Source organism: Dermacentor silvarum, chromosome 1, assembly GCF_013339745.2.
Source record: "Dermacentor silvarum isolate Dsil-2018 chromosome 1, BIME_Dsil_1.4, whole genome shotgun sequence".
Classification (NCBI taxonomy): Eukaryota; Metazoa; Arthropoda; class Arachnida; order Ixodida; family Ixodidae; genus Dermacentor; species Dermacentor silvarum.
In genome coordinates this window covers 82,497,574-82,516,174 of record NC_051154.1, presented here as the reverse complement: position 1 = coordinate 82,516,174, position 18,601 = coordinate 82,497,574, and the positions used below count along the sequence as shown (strand labels likewise).

Sequence of the window (18,601 nt, the reverse complement as noted above, 5' to 3'; positions counted from 1 at the left end):
TGATGTGCCTTTTCCAAAAAAAAACTGCTGGTCAACGTTACACCAACTATTTAAAGCGACACCAGACTTGCAAGCCTACAGTGTACTGACTAATAAGAGGTGCATTTTGCCTTGTCATAGGAGGACCTACATTAGTTTCGGTGTTTAAGAAACATCCCTTGTTCGTTACACCATTTCCAAACGTCAATGAGTATAGTGTTGGCATAATATGGACCGTCAATGTAAAGGGCTTTCCTGAACAAAATATATGATCTGCAACAGATGCGATTTTTTTACAAGCAGACTATTGTTAATAGTATTATTGACGTACAAGGTGAAAATGTTAAGTCCTAAATAACCGCATTTTTGGTACTCAGATGTAATAGGAAGATGGTCAGAGCACTGATTGCCCCCTTCTACATTGTTTCTGTTTCCGCAAAGCTACCTATTATCAAAGAAGCAGCGCTATCAACTATATCACATTGTTGAGGTGTTAGAACAAGTGTATCATAAGGAACTTATCAAAAGATTTTCTGGAACGAAGAAAATTTGCACTAATTTGACCATTTTTGTCTATGTATAAATCAAATGAATACTCGTGGTTACAAAATGCGCTAGAGAATCCTTGTGTAAACCCTTATAAAAGGAGAGTAGACTTTTTCTCACAATGCGCCACAAATTTTTCAATGCGTTTAACAATACGATGAAACCATTGTACGCAAAATAATATATATATATATATATATATATATATATATATATATATATATTTCGGGGTTTTACGTGCCAAAACACCGATATGATTATGAGGCACGCGGTAGCGGGGGGGAGGGGACTTCGGAATAATTTGGACCACCTGGGGTTTTTACAGCCAAAGCTGTTTACCTCTAGACCCCGTATACATGCGCCGCATGCGTTCCCAGGGGAAGGGGAGGGGGGGGGTTGACCCTGGAAGGCTTACGTCCGTATCGGGGACACGGCGCGTGCACAGAAATGGGGACCAGTAGGGGAGAGGGAGAAAGTGTGAGGCGACATCGCTGCAGCAATGGAGACAAGTAGGGTGAGAGGGGGAAAGCGTGTGGCGACGGCGCCTGTGCACGTGGTCTGCGCTTTTGTGTTTACAACGTTACGCGCGTCGGAGATGACGGCGCGGCTGCAGCAGCGGTTGCGGCAGATACATGGGAGGTGCGGTGAGGCGCTTGTGTCGGCGTAATGTGGTGCCGTATGAAAAAAATGTATGATTTCATAAGAGCCCATGTATGAGCATAAACAGCTTTACTGGTAATCCGTCCCCATATTAATATTGCGGCCCCACCAATGTTTTAACGTGCACCAAATACACGGTACGTGGCATGACCTCAGAGTACGGCCTTTCACCAACAGCACAGGGAGCCGAAGGTTCGTGTTCATCAGCCATTGGAAAGTGGTAAACAGCCAATCAGGATGCGAGGTCTGGAATAGCTGCCAGTATCATAAAACATGGAGCCTAACGTAGCCTAAAACAATAAATTTCACATTACCTGCCGTCCTCAGTTTTGAAGTTTTGCCGCACAGGGGGCTTTTGATGGGGAAAAAGCATAATATTCTTGCTTTGCAGAGCGAAAGTACCTGTAGCCCAGATGGCAAGCTGAAAGTTGCTCTTCAGTTTGCTTTCTCGCACACTCGAACTACTTGAACAGATTCGAGTACACTTGTGAATTTTATGCTATACTTAAAGGAGTACTGACATTTCAGAAATTGTACAGAAATATTACCGCACACTTCTCGCAAGTAAAAGGATGACAGCAAGTTCCAAGTATGAAAACTTTTATAAAGTATTTTAATCGAATACTAAAGTTGGTACCGAAGATGCCGGCCAGGCGTCATCGTCACTATCTTGACGTCATGAGACAGAGCAACATTTGTTGACGTCGTGTAGCAATGTGGCTAGGTATGATGACGTTGCTCATTTAAAAAAGAGATAGAGAGAGAAAAGAGAACACCCGAGTGCTGCGCGCGTGTCCTGCAGTGTGGCTGCGCTCTTGTGTGGCAGCCGCTGCGATCGCAACAACGGAGCAAGCCACTGTATCATGACGTCATGACGCCTCCACCTCTTGGGTACCAAAAGCAACTGTTTCGTAAAAGAAATTATTATAATAAATAAAACAGTGAATAAATTAGGGCGCTTTCACGCTTGCCAGTACTTCTACGACTTAGAGGGTTCAGATCATTATTGAGTGCAGAAAGATCACAAGTGAGAATCTCGTCTCAGTACTCGTTTAATCTAAGGGCCGCGGCCTTAAATGTTCCAAAGCCAATATGCCTGAAGCATACCAGTAGATTCACGAGCTTTTTTAATTATTCGCAAGAAAGAATATGGGAAACATGCAGTTGTGTTTCTTAAGCTATGCAGATATGCGCGACGTGCAGAGCTGCTCAAACGTATTGGTAAATCTTGACACCAGCAGCATAATCACCTTACGGAATACACCAGGATGCAGGGGCTCTCCTGGTTACTTTCTGTCACTCACGCGTTCTCATACTAGGTTCACATAGTGTTCGTACTCAGCAAAGCGCAAGTTCGGGTTGTAGTGGGCGTTCCGTGAACTTACGTAGAGCGAAACAAGACGAGGGATGCAGAAGTTACAAGTAGTTGAAAGTCAGCGCTCGTATACTACGAGCCATTATTTTTTCCCTCTTTGTGCCCTTGTCTTCTTTCGCTCCACAGAAGCTGAATATATAAGAAAAGAAAAGAAAAAGACGCCCTTGTCAATGTGTTGCTCATTTTCCATATATATATATATATATATATATATATATATATATATATATATATATATGAAAATTGGGTTTCACATTGACACTTGTAAGGTACCCTATAGGGTCCAATTGGAGAAATTGGAAGCACTATGCTTCCAGTTAGTACTCCATCTTACACTTAATTGTAACCAAGGCTCAAATGGACGAGCAAATAGAAGGCACAGAAAGACGCAAAGGACAGCGTCTTTGGATGTGCGTTTGTTTTTATTTTGACGCTTTTGCCACAAGTATTAGCCAAGCGACACTGCTGCAGTCTTGCAGTTCCTCCTACAGATTCTAAATTTCGTAGTCATAGAAATTGTGTCGCGAATATTCTACTGTATTGTAAATAACGCTCTTATATACGTGCGGTAGCAGTACTACCACGTGCGTGAACGCAGAGAACTGTTTTCTAACTGTAGTACGGCAAGATAATTTTCCGTGCAAGAACACTTACGGTCATGTAGCTAAACAACCGAATACGGCGGGCGTGCATAATAAACATCGGCTGACGGGTTGAAAGCCTTAACATGAGGAGTAGATTTCACAAAGATTTCGCTCGGATGCAATGCTTCCCTTTGGCCGACGCTCTTGCTGACGTTCCGTATGTTTTACTATAATTGACCGGGTGCCGTTATTACGAACCGTTGTTGCGCACGAACTGCTTTGTGAGGTCTATCAGGGGCCTTATTTTGTAACTATTATCTTTTTTTTTTTCAATTCTTTTTGTCATTCGTCATTGGCTCACACGAAACTGCTCGCCCGCCATCGCCGGGATCCATCCCTATATAGCTTCAACGGATGATGGTTAATAGAATAGGATGAAAGGAAACCTTACAAAATACAGCCCCTAAACGGTTTTCAGTTCTCGTTATGCTTTCGACGAATGTTTCTATAAAATTGTTGCGCGCACATTAGTTCAGTTCACACATGCATTTTGACAATTAGGCGAGGACGCTTACAGAGAATACCTATCCAATTGCCATGCGAAGCCCTATTTTGCACCTATGATGTTGCGGGTTATATTAATCACTGTTTTGTTACGGGAGGCCGTGTACAAAAAATGTGTCACAAGCGCACCAAGAGTGAATAAAAAAGACAACCAGCAGCATATGATGTTTTTATCATCACTATATTTTAATCCAACACGTTGTATTTTACTGTATTACACACGCAGTCTGTCACCGTCATGGTTGCCAGAGAACCAGTCGCGACAGCGACTCGAAAGGGAAATAAAGAGTTCAGGACGTGAAATCAACAACTAAGACACGCAAAACAAAACAATAAAATATTACAGAAGAGTTTACATTCTGTTTTGCGTTCAGGGTCGAAAATTCACCATCCTGCTTTTTGTTTCTTTGTGTTCTATGCACACACTGCACCACTCACTTTTTTTTAAATATGTACAGTCCGTTTGCACCATTGCCTTTGAATAAGTTACAGAGGGAAGTTCTTTGTGCCTCCACGCCACCTCTTGGTAACGCCATGCTTTTTTTTTTTTTTTTTAGCAGCTCAAAATGCAGAGCCTTGCACGTCACTCACAGTAACGCACAGCACTAGAATGAGAACAACAGAATAGAAACACCAGTGTAAAACGCCAAGCCCACCATGGTAGCGGCTAGAACTTCCTTTCGTGCACAGAGAGCATTGACAACATGAAGCAGCTTGGCGTAACGTAACAACACATCCGAACTGACTGAGTACAAAACTCGAAACGACAGACATAGTGTGGTCTATTCCCCCGCACGAAATAGACACCAGCTTACTTCCATCAACCCGTCGATTCCTGCATATAGCAGCAAAGTTCACAAATATCGCCAGGCAGGCGGGAAATGCAAGTGCCGCGGTCAAAAGCCCAGCAAAATTTTGGCGTTCCAAGTACGTATGCGCAATGCTCGAAAACAAATGTACGAACCCAAGTTCTAATAGTAAATAAAATGTCTTTCACTTCCTGCAGTTTTGCACAATATGACCAACACTTCCTAGGTTACAGAAGGCCTGCACACTCCGACTGCGACGGCATCCAGTACAGCCACTCACATTGAAAGAAAAAAAAAAAAGTGATTTGGAGGAGAACATTCCAATTGCGGCTTCACTATATCCCTCCCTATGCCCCTATTTCCCTCCCTATTACCATCCAGTCCCCTATTGTGCGTCTCCTATATTCCGCTTCTCCTTCTGAAATGTATGAGATCTCGGCCTTCCAACGCGATGCCGTCGCTCAAAGTGCGCACCCCTTCTCTTAACAACCAAGTATTAACAAGCAGCGCGTCAGGGCGCAATTTTCCGCTTATGTAATTTCAGGCTAAGTGCGTTGTTCAGACGCTTTTAACACATTCGGCAAACCCGGTCTTTGATGGAAATCAATGTTACGCTATGAACAGCCATCGTGTGTTTATCTTACATGACATTTCTATGATCTAACAATTTCCCCATTACCGCAACATAAATAAAGTAACAATACTCTTGCCGTAGCTCTCGAGTCCATCATTAGGCGATTATTCTTTCTTCCATCCGCTCACATAAACGCCTGGTCCACGTACACTTCGCGATAAAAAGAAAAACAATAAAAAAGAATAACCCGTTCACTGAGAAGTGAACTCTATAGTACATCTAAATGGAACCGGTATGTGAGTCATCAGAACGCGGCAAAAGAATTTTGTACCGTGCAAGACATTGCCCGATATGCCCTCTCATGTTACACGATAGCCTTTTATCAGGGTTGCACCATTCTCGACAAATAACTGAAAAATATCGTCCTTGTATTTTAACTTTTCGCATTAATTTAGCTAGCGCATGTAGCGGGTCCCACAGGTCACTTTTCTCTGTGGCACATCCATTAAACAGTACGAAACATACGTCAGCCCGCACAAGGTAAGCCGCAGGTATTTCCTCCTGCAGATGATCTGACTTCACATAGCCACCTCAATCTGTTCCCCGCGATGTTACACGTGTGCAGAGCTTCACAATGACGAGAAATGAAAAGACAACAAAATAAATATTTCTAAGTAAAAAGAGCGTTCTACTTTACGGAGCACTTATCACTTTGGCTTTGAGAAACATTTGATAATAGCTGCGAAATGGTGAGAAGTGAACTTTTATGATCGTACATGCTTGGTGACCCCTCCTAAACTTCCCTCCTAGTGTTTCCTGTCAATGACTCAACGTATTCATATAGCCTGTGCCCAAATAGCCTAAAATAGCCCAGATAAAGCACTGGACGTCGTAGCCGTATTGATATGTGTCAACTTGTGTCTCATCTTGCAAATGCCAGCGTAGTTTCTAAAGTGCGAAATTTTGACATCTTTCACACTTTCATTTTCTCGCTCTGGGCTGAATTCCCTGGCCTCGGAAAGCCTTCAAATGAGACACCAGCGCCTTCCAGCTAAAAGCATCAGCCATTGTCCTACAGTATATCGAGTGGAGCATGAACAGTGTTACAACCGCGATGTGATATTGGCTGCGATGGCAATTGAACCACGAGCCTTTCAGCAGAAAATATGGCGATTGCTTGCACATTGAAAAACAATGAACAAAAGCCTAAAGAAAAACAAAAAATAATGATGTTTCAATTTGGAACAAATCCGCAAATCCGTCCAGATTACCACACACCAGAGCGCTTGTTGTGCTGTTTACAATCATTTAGACAGGTATTAATTTAGCGAACCCATGTGAAGCTAACACATAAAGTTGTTCCCACTGATTCACATGCGCAACTATGAGTGAGAGAATATCAAGACAGAGCTGCCAAAAATGTTCAGCGTAAATCCGACAGCTAGTACAGCCTTCTTACGAAAAACACTTGACAAAATCATACAAACGCTGCAATCTGCTTGCGGCCCGCAAAAGGGTTTGCGTATTTGACTAAAAAATGCGCCGCAACTCTCGTGAGTGAATAGGCCAGGTAGGTAAGCTTCAATGAAGACAACGTTAAAGGGTTTCCTACATCAGGGACTTGAAGCCACTTCGGTCATTACAAAATACGCGAACGTCCTAAAATATCGGCGCACTGGACCTTTCTTGACGTGCTTTAACAACAACAACAACGAAAGAAGAAAAGAAAGACCGTGTCTGTCTCAACACTAGTACACAAGAGCAGCAAGAGGGCGTGGGGGCGAGGCTTGTCGAGAGGGTCTCTGCGTGAACGATGCAAGATGACATCAATGTAGGGTGAGGCGGCAGCAAACAGGACACGAGATATTTTTCTCCTTCTTCGTTTCTATGTACAAGGGTGGGGAAGGGACGAAGGGGATGGAAGAGGTCCACGCACTGTATCCTCTCTTTCGCAGTTGTGAGCGAGTGCTACAAACCATTCGTCTAAAAGCAAGCTTGTCCGCGCCCGCGGAAGTGCCACGTAGACTTTGTGACGTCCAGAGCCTGGATCGCTGGCGGCGCTGGGATCTTTCAGTTTGCCATTGTAGCCAAGCGGTGCCCAGTGAGCGCGAAGTCACTAGTGATAACAAATAAATGCCCCATGCTTGAGTAGGAAGCTCGAGATGATGATAGTTCAGCACAAGGTCGGCGTGCTGTCGAAATTCTCGCGAGTTGCACACACGGCACAGCAGCCAGAGGAAGGGAGGTCTTCTAAGGTGCGCGCGCACGTCATTCTGACGGCACAGTCTACATGCAGTGCTACGACGCTGGGACAGCGGCACGTACACACACATACACACACACACGCACACACACACACACTACGCGGGAGAAAACACGGCGACGAAGTCCGAAGCGCTCATCCCTCAAGAGAAGCGTGTCCCTGGCGGCCCGGCGCGCGGTTGACGGCGCTGCGACCGGCAGCAGTACGGAGCCGTCGCCGGGCGCTGCCTCATGAGGGGCTGGGTTGCGGCGCGCTCGCCTGGCTCGTCGACGGGCTGCTGCTGCTGCTGGTTGAGGCGACGGCGGCCGCAATGGCGGCGGCCGAGGAGCGCGCCGGTGCCAGCCGGCTCAGGTTGAAGGCACCCGAGGGCCCCGGCGGTGGCGGAGCGGCGGCCGGCTTCGGCAGCACCATGTCGGCGGCCGCAGAGAAGGCGGCGGCACTCCGTAACCTGCTCAGCGACGCGGCCGTCGTCGAGTCCGTGAGGGGAGAGCCGGCCGACACTGGCGCCAGCCCCGCCGCTGGAGACATGATGGTGGGCACGCTGTACACAGTGGACAGGGGAAACGAGCCGCCGCCCAGGCTGCCCAACGTACTGGCGTACCACGAGCTCGTCTTGTGGTACGGTGACAGGTAGTCCAGCCGCGCCGAGCGTTGCAGCGACGCCATGCGTGCCGCCACTGCGGCAGCCGACGGTGTCCCCGGCGACAGCATGCTGTGGCTGGGGCTGCCGGACGTGGCCGTGTCCACGATGGACCATATGCGCGGTTTCGGAGCCGAAGACACGTCACTATGTCCGTTGGGCGATGCCGCGGGTGTCCGCGCCGAAGACTCGGAGTCGGACAGCGAGGCGTCCGACAAGTTGCCGCCGCCCTGCTGTAGCCCATGTCGGGGCTCCTCAGAGGAATGGGACGTCCCGCTCGGCCGCCGCAGGTCGGTCAGGTCCGAGGACCGCGAGTCGTCGTCCACGTCCACAAGATCTGCGAAAGGCCCAGCAAACATTTTCGCCAGATTAATGAAAAGTTATGCTAACCTTCAGGCAACACCGCGGCTTCTTAATAATGATCGTACCGTAGCCTGATCTGACGCAGTAAATTACTACAAAGCTTTTGTAAACTCTAGTTCATTCAGTCATAGCGACTGACAGTTTAGTTTCTACAGGTCTCTGGACAAAGCTGTTTTAGTGCTAGTTATATAATGGATGGCAGGTGTACTAATTCGGCGCTACTGTACAAGATCATTGAGGCGAGTTAATGGAGAGCGTTGGAGGACGGCTGCGCCCTCCTGGAATGCAACGTAATAAATTTTCGACAAGATCAAAGTAGACACACTGATTGCAATCCGTACAGAATGAAGCATCGTGCAAAGGCATGCATGTTTCCATAAGTAAAAAGACCACTAACCATCAGATTCATCGCGTGGCCTCTTGCGGTTCTCCGGCAGACCCGCTGTGCCGGCCGCGGCCGCCATCAGCTGGTGGTTCCGGCGTGCCAGTTCCTCAGCCGCCCTTGCCGCGGCCTCCGATGAAGAGGTGTTCTCCTGGCGCGAAGCGGCCGCTGATCCTTGGCCGTCCTTGGAGTCGTGTCGCGCGGGCGGCGCGTCGTCTCCGTCCGCGTCGTCGTCGTCGTCGCATCGGTTCCTAGGTGACCAGGTCATCTTGTTCTCCTTTTTTAGCCGGCGCCGGGCATTCGCAAACCAAGTGGACACCTGCTCGAAAAGAAAGCGTTTGAGGCTATAGCATCACAGTAAGGGGGCAAATATAATTTTGCGTTAAATTGCATTCTACTATTATCCTAAATTGCCTACCGAGAGGCGGGTGGGGAAAACATTAACGCTTTTCGTCTCGGTGAAATAACTTCTTTTCTCTATGTGTTGCTATATCCACTCGGTGGCACTATATATTCCTACCAGGAATCTGTTTTGCTCCCCGCAAACAGGGCTCACCATTCGTTGCAAGAAAATGTTCAAATTGTAGCGTGAAAACCCCAAAGAAGATGAGCGGAAATGGACATGAAATGTCGGCTCGAGAGCCTACTATTCGCGTTAGGATTACTTTGCTCCTTAAACAACATAAGCGTCTTTAAACGTCTTGTCTACACTTTAGTTCAGTTCCGGGAGCAAGTAGGATTGCTGCTCTTAATTTTTGGCAAGTTATCTTTCTTTTATTCCGCCATATTCAAGCAAGAGACACGGTGTCCGTTTATATATATATATATATATCTCTGTCTCTCTTCTTGAGATCAAGTCGCTTTATTAGCCTATCAGGAAGGCGGCAAAGCGGAGGAAAGGCATGAAAAGCTCGAGAGGAGGATCGCGAGTTTTATGCGAGACGAGGTGGATCGAGAGCGCACCTGCGTTAACGTCATCTTCGTGATGATGGCAAGCATAATCTTCTCGCCCTTCGTAGGGTAGGGGTTTTTTCGGTGCTCGTTTAGCCAGGCTTTGAGCGTACTCGTGGTCTCTCTGGTGGCGTTCTTGCGTCGGGCGCCGTTGAGGTCCATGCCATACCTGGAGACACAGAGACAAAACAAAATGTAAAACCGAGGACGCTGGGGTGCGATCGAGCCAATAATTTTATTGCATTGGAAGCGTTGACGCACTATACTACAGTAACGTGTGCTGCGAACCCCCAGACAATGTTTTAACGCACACCGGTCTGCTTACAAGAGCAGCAAAAAACAAAAACACACGTTGCATCCATCGATAGATTCACGATGTCCCAGGACCTGGTGTGAATCAAACATTAGGAAATTCCTCTCACCAAAGCATTCTCTCTTTCCAATACCGTGAAGAGCTCTTCCAAATAAAAGTTTATGGCGGTACAGGCTTCTAAAGAATGTTTTCATAGACTGAAAGCAGAGCAAAAAAAAAAAAAAAAAAGAGACGAGGAAATCGAGCATGGAAGACGTGAAAAGCTGGCCTCCTCCCACTCGGCATAAAAGGACTAGTGTCGAGAGGCCGAAACCACGCTGGCTGCCGCGTTGTACAGGCGTGTACGACTGCCCGCGACAGCGTTTCGATTTGCGGCGTCGTTCGGCCCGCAATTCCCACAAGGCAGCACCATCCCGAAAGTGAAAGCAGCACAAAGGCACTCCAAAAAGCCGGCTACGACAACCCTGAAGGCCCCCGCTCTTCTCTTCTCGTGAGAAGTAGAAGAAGAAAAGGAAGTGAACGCGAAAAGATCGATACCGAACGAAACTTGGTTATATACGCGCGCTAGCTTAGTCCGCAATCCTGCAAAACAATGAGGGGCTGGGGACGATCAGAGTGCCAATCGGCGAGACATATTAATCATGATTATCCTCATTCATTAGGACGCGGGCGATTCCCATGGGTTACTTCATGCTGGGAAATGAATAGCGTTTCTCCCAGGCATCCGTCGCTGCCGCCCGAAACACCGCCGTGGAGAGAGGGTTGTTCATTAGCAGCTCGGGGAAACACAGCGCGTCTACTTAATTCAGAAAAATGAATACGCGTTCGGTGTTGGCTGCCGTTCTGCAAATTCTGAACGGTGGTTCGCGGTCAGGATTGTAGCATATACCGTGTGCATCAGCATGTGCGACAATGCCCAGAAAACGTCTGCGTATACGAGCGTCATAGCATGCACGATCCACTCAAACCATAACAGCACGACACTTTGAGTACGACAATAGTGATCAGTACGGATCTACAGTGAAAGCTTGTGCAAGCAGTGAGTATGCCTCGGTGGGGAAACAAGCAAGCACTCGATGCATTTTTATCTCTGTAATTTTGGCAAATACAACGGCGCATACAGGGATAAAGTTGCGTTAATATTGCAATAACGTGAGAGTGTATCGTTAATAGACAGTTTTAGTATTGCGGAAATGGCACCACGCTAAACGCAATAAAATAGCGGGGTCAGACTGCGCATGCTCAGAACGCTATTTCAGTTTTGCGGGTAGCGCGCGTCCGCTATTTTTCAAATATAGCGGAGACGCTAAACGCTCGCTAAGTTTTTAACGTTGCAAACATGGTGGCACCCTCGCCCCCGAGCGCTTGACATGCAGGATCGTTTCAAGGCTTGGCGTGGATCCACACGGCTAGTTTGGTTGTCGAGCTGCTCAGTTTGCTGCTTTGACTACTCGCAGCTAGATGGTTTTGCGCTTAGCGGCGCATCGTTGTCTTACGCTATACTAAAACTACCGAACAGCGTTCCGCAAAGATTTAGCGTGCGTAACACGCTAACGCTAACGCAAGCATTTTCCGCAATACTAAAAGTCTCTAATATTACGATGCGTGTCAACAGTATAGAGCCCGCATACAGCGCATGCTGCATTTCTTAACAGCACACGTACTCGCAAAGCTGAAGAGACATCAGGTATATTTACAGAAATAGCGCCGACATTGCGAACGGTAGCCTGCATTTTCGATCCTGCTTCATTTTTCGCCCGACTTTCAACCATGCGTATCGGCCGCCACAATAACAGGTGTGAAGCGCACCACCCGAAATCCCGAGGTCTTTACATTTCGCGCAGCGATATCTAAATCAACGGAACAATTTATTCCCAGGTGAGTGATAAACAGTCCGTGATCACAAATACTGCGAATAAGGGTGTAGATTCAGAGAGCCGTTCATAAACAAAAATGATTGCCAAGGATAGGTACTGGCTATTCAAGACAGCAAATGAGATAACAGCGAATGTGCCAGTGAGTGGCAAGGAGATCTTACGAACGAGAAGCATTGTCTATCCGGTCCAAGGTACTTAGAAGGTACGCTGACTGCTTTCAAAATATCATCTTAGCGCTAGCGTATAGTAAAATCAAACCAAATACGCCTTCTCAAAATGCACAGTCTGCCTTTCGCTTGAAGCTGACACCGCACAGACACGGACAGCTAAATCATAATACAAACGTGGTCGGCCGTACAATTCCATGCATGAGAAACTGTCCATTGTACGGAGCGAGCACGCATGCAGAAGGACGGAGTTTAGAAAAAATCTGGCTCCGACTTTGAGTTGAGAATGACTGTTTCGACTGGTCATTTTTCTCTTTCTTAAGAAAATATCGGGCAAGCAAGCGCTCTGTTCGCCGAGAGCCATGGAGCTGCAAAGCGCATATAGATGAGCTCGCCTCCCTCCGGCAAACCCACCGAGGTTTGTTGATTGCAAGCGTCCCTCCCCCTCCCCCCTCCATAGACTAAGCGGCGCACAGCCGTATTAATAAAGCCAACTCACAATCGTCTCGTTCAAAATTTGCATTAAATTCAGCCATAGACAGCCGAGCCAAAGTACCCTCGCGTAGCGTGTCTTTCTACTGCGACGCCCGCTAAATATTTATGCGCTATGCTTCAACCGAGCAAGGGTCTCGTCAAAATCAAATGTCCAGGTGAGTGATAAACAGTTCATTTAAAAACAGCTCTAGTTAATTCCATAGTTGACTCACTCGACAAGCGAAGACAGGTTCATATGCATACATGCGAAGTAGAATGAGCTTTCTCGTAATATATCACGGGAAAATGTGCAACTATATATATATATATATATATATATATATATATATCGCCAACTATAATGACATCCTCCATCAGCAAAATGACTTATTGCCGTTTTTCTCGCATGTCCATCCGTACTAGATCCTGTAAGGGGTCCACATATCATCAGCCTGGCGAGAGTGAGCTGCGCGTCACCGTGATGAACGCTACGGGAGGCGTACAGGGAGAATCCGTGATCCTTCCATGTAACCCGACACATTCTCAACAGCGCTGGGTGTTCCCATCCTTCCTTCGTAATCTTCCTCCCAGTTTAAAGGGATGTTCTTCTTCTCCCCCCCCCCGCCATTCTCCGACAGACAAGAATAGAGAGCCACGACACTAGCGCGCCTCCAATTTAGACTCGGAGAGGCTGATCAGTAACAGCCATTCTGGAAATCCGAGAGTCTCGTTGAACACGTCCCGAGGAAAGAGCGCGCCAGCCACGTCGAATCCCGAGAGACCAGGAATCCGCGTTCAAAGGGCCACCCGGTTCGAGCAGTCTCGACAGCCGGAAGCTCACAATTACCGGTGTTCTAACGTGCTTTAGTTCCATCGCGTTTCCAAGTGACAGCGTAATTTCGACCTGCGCTGCTCGTCCAGGGTGTGTGTCGTTTTGTGTTTGCACAGGCCCCTTCTAATGCTGATGGATCACAGAGGTGCGCGTGCAAGGCACCAGCCAACGGATATAGCAGAGGGAAAAGGCGGCGCTGTTCGCCCTATACAGCTCCTTCTTGCGTCCTGCTTGCTTAAATTTTTTCAACGTCTCTGCTGTTGTCCCATGGTGTACCGCATACTGCACTGCGTCAGAACAAGCCTGGCCCTTGTTACTTGAAGTAATAGGCCAGCTTTGCTGCATACTATCGAGCCCATTAGGAACTGCCGGCCGCTCTTAAAATCTCCATTTTGCCATGTGTGCGTCCACATGCACATTCGCAGCCTCTAGCACGGTACAAATATGCTCTCGCAAGATATACGAAAAGGTGTTATTGTCATTGCCTGTTGTCTGGTTCCTTGCTTGAGGTGTCACTCTTGCACTTCTTGCACTGCCATCAGCTTGAACGGCGTCTCTACAAAACAATATTTTCGCACGAAAGGCACATGCCAAGCGCTGACATATTCGGGCGAGTTGCCATGCGATTGCAGACCGCTTACAGCAGGAATCGTACTTTGCGCAGCGCCACGGCGAGTTATTTGCAGCAAACAATGCCTGGGAAAAACCAGAGCGCAGAGCTGCCAATATTTACGGCACGCGCCTTTCTTCGCCACTTAGAGACGGACACGGCACCGCGAACAAGGCCCGGCGCGCCGCCCGCATAAATCACAACGGCGTCTTCCTAAAGCTGTTCATCATGACCGAGGAGGCGCCGACGCCGGCAGATGGAAGGTGGCATCCTTGCCGGGCTCCCTAATAAGTGTTGATAAGTAGGAGCCAGTCGAGGATCAATGACGCCAGAGGTTACACTAATATCCCGCACACAGGTTAACGCGCAAGGATCCCTTGACGCAAGAGAAGGGCCTTTCATCGATTGCACTTAGCCGGCGGCGTGCTGCGAAGCGGACGCACCCCGGCGCAGCTTTCATTGATTTCGAGTTCCACAGATGGGAAAGCCGGGAGGAGGTGTTGATTACGCGAGAGGTGAACTTCGTCCATCTTGCCGCAGCGTCGGTGCGCTTCTCCTCCTCCTGCAACGTCGCTTCCCTTTTCGTGCCGCCCGCGATTCCTCCACCTTCCAGACGGTGCGCCTCTTACATGATTGGTTCCCTGGCTGTTGTTATGGCGCGGCCTTTGTGAGATACGTGCCCTCCTGCGCGCCCAAGGGGTGGTGACTCAACGCTGCCTGGTCTCATCCCTCATCGCTCGCTGGCACTCCGGCTGCATCCCAGCGGCAGCACGCTTTTAGCTGGTTTCGCTCGAGCGCGTGTGCGCCTTTGTTCCAGTTTGACGCCGACACGAGGTTATTTTGCGCTTCGACGTCTGTGCGCGAACAAATCTGCCACTGCCTCTTTCTGTATGCCAAGTCTTCGCGGCGCCTTCAACAGGCCCGACTGACACGCCTTGTTGTACCGAGAAAAGGAGAAAAGAAAGGACGTTTCATGGCCGCGTTCTTCACGGACATAACAGAAACTGGAAAGATGCTCTGAAATGCGGGTGGCTGCTAGCTTACTTGATACCATGGTCTCGACGAATCTCAAGTTTCACTCATGTTGCTGATTGCATGCGCGCCTGTAATGCCGCAACACGTTCATCTCCGTTCAAGCAAACGAAACGACGTTCTGTTCTTAATACTGCTACGCATACTCAGCTAAATCACCCGGAACCCCATACGACTAGTCAAGACGGCATAGTGGCTGCTGTAAGTCGTGCCTTAGTATAATACTATTTCCCTTGTCCTTCGCTCTGCAACGTGCATTCATCACTGCTGAAATAATGAAATCGTTAAAGGTCCGAGGTCGTACACGTCCCCCTGACAAGCAGGCACGCGGTGATCCGATCGGCCGATTTGGTAATGATCTATTTCACTTTCAATTCTTTTTTTTTATCATCCGATGCTTTGAGTGGCTGATTTCAGCAATAACGTCGGTGCGGTGGTGTCCCTTTGAATGACAATGGCCTCAAAAGAAAAAAAAAAAAAGACAGAGAGGACGAGAGAAATGAAACAGAATGCAACGTTGTACTCCTTGCGCGGGATTGAATTTAATCCACGTGAAGTAAGGTCTTTCATTCGGACGAGCCCCACGACATCCCGCGAACGTTTGCTGCCACTTGAGTCAACAAGGAAATATCCTGAATGCGCATACTTATCCCTCACGGACAAGACTTATACTCGAGAGACAGCGACAGAAGGCCGGAGCTCCAGCTACACAGCTACAAGTGGCGCAAGTGTCATTCGTTGCCTGTATACAAGGCACCCAAAAGGAAGCGGTCTTTCCCGCGAGGCTATAAGATGACTTGAGGACTGCTTTCGCTGTGCGTTTCAAAGCTCCCCACCACTTTAGCCTTAGCAAGTATCGCCGACGCCGCAGAGGAACGCTCACGTTCCTTAAATGCATCGCTCTAAAGAATGTCCCTTCAAGGAAGCGGCAAATATTCAGTTTGCCATAACAGCAAGACCTGGCATATAGAACACGAAATACGAAAGACGTGAAGTGTTTTCAAGCATTAAAAAAAATGCTAGAGATAGAGATACTATTCTCATTTTAAGGAACTGGGGGCGGGCACTGGGTTCACTGCGCATTGGTGCTCCGACGCCTCTTCGGATATCTACACAGAATCATCCGACAATTTCGTTGCGTCCTTACAAAAGCCGCGCTCAAGCACCCCGCAGTACGAACAATTCTGAATTAGTATCTTCGCGTTGATATCGGCTCATTAGCCGACGTGGCTTCTAGCTATACAGCAATTACAGACCCATTGGCAATGAATACTGGAGGTTTCCGAAGAAAGTTGCTATTAGCTACGTACAGAGTAAAAAGGCCTCCGAAGAAAAGTTACGTATTAGTTACGTACTGAATCACGTACCCTACATCACCGAGACCGTAATTGCAGCGGCGCTGGTGCATTTCAGCCAGTCTAAACGGAAACGTAACGGCATGCCGCCGCGAATGACGGTCAACTGGAGTAGAGTTTAATGCATGCGGGGCTCCGATATCGTTTACCGCCTGCACGGTCAGCAGCTCCCGCGCCGGTGCGAGCGGGCATAAGTGCGTCGGATCAGTTGCGCGCACGCAGCCTTGCCGGCCGGCGGAAGCTGCACCGAGGCAGGCGCCACCGGCGAGGCGCACCGCGCTTGCGTGATTCGGGCGTATCAATGCGTGTGCCTGTGTACAATGTGGGCGCTATATTTCGTGCTTTCAGTAGCCGGCCAGCCAAGCCGCGAACCCACAGGCTGTTTGACGTATGAACATGTATTTCCTTTCAGGCCAATTTGGGAGAGGGGGAGGCCAAGGTGGGGCGCAGTGTTTGCCGCATTTTCCTCCTTCGGGACGGGTGCCCGCCTGCTTTGTTCTTTTCTTTTTCCGGATACACTTTATTTTAACTGAGCCAACGATACCCCCTAATTTTCCAAGCTGTGAACTCAACTGGAAACCGGACGACCAAGAGGCACGCGAAATTCGTGTTTGTCATTAGGAAAAAACCAAGCAAGAAACGAACAAGTAAATATAGGTAGAAAAAAAAAAAGGACCCCCCTCTTCCCTCCTCCTAAGCTCCCTGAACAGGCGCTAGCTGCCGCCAGCTCCGACCGTCACACCTCTACACGAGTGGCACAAATGCAGCGTGCCGACTTGCGTCGCTGGGTTTCGTGAAGTTGAATGCCGTTCAGCGTGCGCGCACGTCTGCCTACACATGCGTCACTTCCTCGTGCAGCCCCGGACCGGTTTCATGCAAACAGCGCGAAGAGGCAAGGACGACACGCTCCCGGAGAAACAGAGGGCCCGGCACAATGAAAGCAGCCGGCGCGCAGGGAAAGGCACCGCCAGATTCCGCGCTTTTCTCTGCTGTGTTCCCGTGGGCCAGCTTCGGAGCGAAGCCGTCCGAGGCTGCCGTAGAAGTGGCGAAGAATCCACGGTATGCTGGAGAATAACTGCCTTCGCCGGCTTGAGAAAGCAGCTCCGCCGAACTAAAGAATGTCTTTCGACAATTCACGCTTTATTCCTTTTTTGTTGTTGTATTTTTTTCGTGGGTCTTCGAGCCAACGAAGAATGTTGCGCAAGAATGAACGACAACGTTCTTTCAACCGTCAATAGATATCGGAGCGCTGAGACACGCTGTCTTCAACAAACATTTCAATCTGCTCAACTGTCTCGCCTTCCCCAGTCCATGGTAGCCAACCGGGCTCAGCCTAGTTAGCTCCCTTGCATTTCCCCCTTTATCACTTCTCTCTCTCTCTCTCTCTCTGTGTGTGTGTGTGTAATCTTCGATTAAAAGTTGACCGCACTCAGCTCATCGAAAAAAAAAAAAAAGAGAGACAAAGCTGTTTGTCGTTGACAGATCGCGACAGCGTTTTCCCAACAGAATCCTCATGCTATGGCAATGCGGTTGCACTTCCCACCAAAGTGCCACACTTCTGTTTTTCTTCTTTCTTTTTTTTTTTTTTTGCACGCTTGCGTTTAATTCCAAGGAGTTTAGACTTCCTTCTAATCATTAAAGCACATAAATGTGCGACCTCAACTACTAACTATACGTAGTTGCTCAGACTACAGCGGGAGAACTGTACTATGTTCGGCGAGTAGCAGAAAACGCGCAGCTACGAATGGTGCACGTAGAGCAGCAACATTTTTCACATCGTTCATGCCTCATGTAACGAAAGCTTTATTTGCACGATCGTGCGCTTTCACGTGAAAGTCAGGTCGTACGTGCGAAAAATCCACCGATCGCCCAAACGCTCGTGCGTTAACTAGAGCCTATCAGTTCACGACGTGACTCATCAGCATATTTGGAGCGTTTCACTTGAGAAGTACTTACCCATTCGCGAATGGGTAGCCGGCGATGGCAGCCGAGTCGTACGGATAGTACATGGACGCAGCGTACGGGAGGTTCCGCCATGCTTCCAGGTTCTCCTTCAGGTCGAAGCCATTTGCCTGCAAAAATTAGCCGTTTACATATATGTCATTAATCCAGCCCCTGCCACAACGTAGCAGAAAATTGTCACTTTAAACATGCCGGCATTTCAGCGTGCAATATGTGCGCTTTATCCAAAAAAGATTGTCGGTGCGTATAATAGCATATAAATAGATGGAACATTATAGTCGGTATGGTG

At 48.3% G+C, this 18,601-nt stretch overlaps 1 protein-coding gene across 1 annotated transcript in view; it reads right to left on the bottom strand.

Moving 5' to 3' along the window:
* Positions 1–3,870: 3,870 nt before the first annotated feature.
* LOC119431652 (iroquois-class homeodomain protein IRX-6) overlaps positions 3,871–18,601 on the bottom strand; it is a 99,193-nt gene continuing 84,462 nt past the window's right edge. Inside the window, exons 4-7 of the mRNA XM_037699133.1 lie at positions 18,307–18,422; positions 9,703–9,859; positions 8,755–9,058; positions 3,871–8,331 (exon numbers count right to left, since the gene is read on the bottom strand). Coding sequence (XP_037555061.1) covers positions 7,583–8,331; positions 8,755–9,058; positions 9,703–9,859; positions 18,307–18,422 — 1,326 coding nt within the window. The 3' untranslated portion in view covers positions 3,871–7,582. The remainder of the gene's footprint in view (positions 8,332–8,754; positions 9,059–9,702; positions 9,860–18,306; positions 18,423–18,601) is intronic.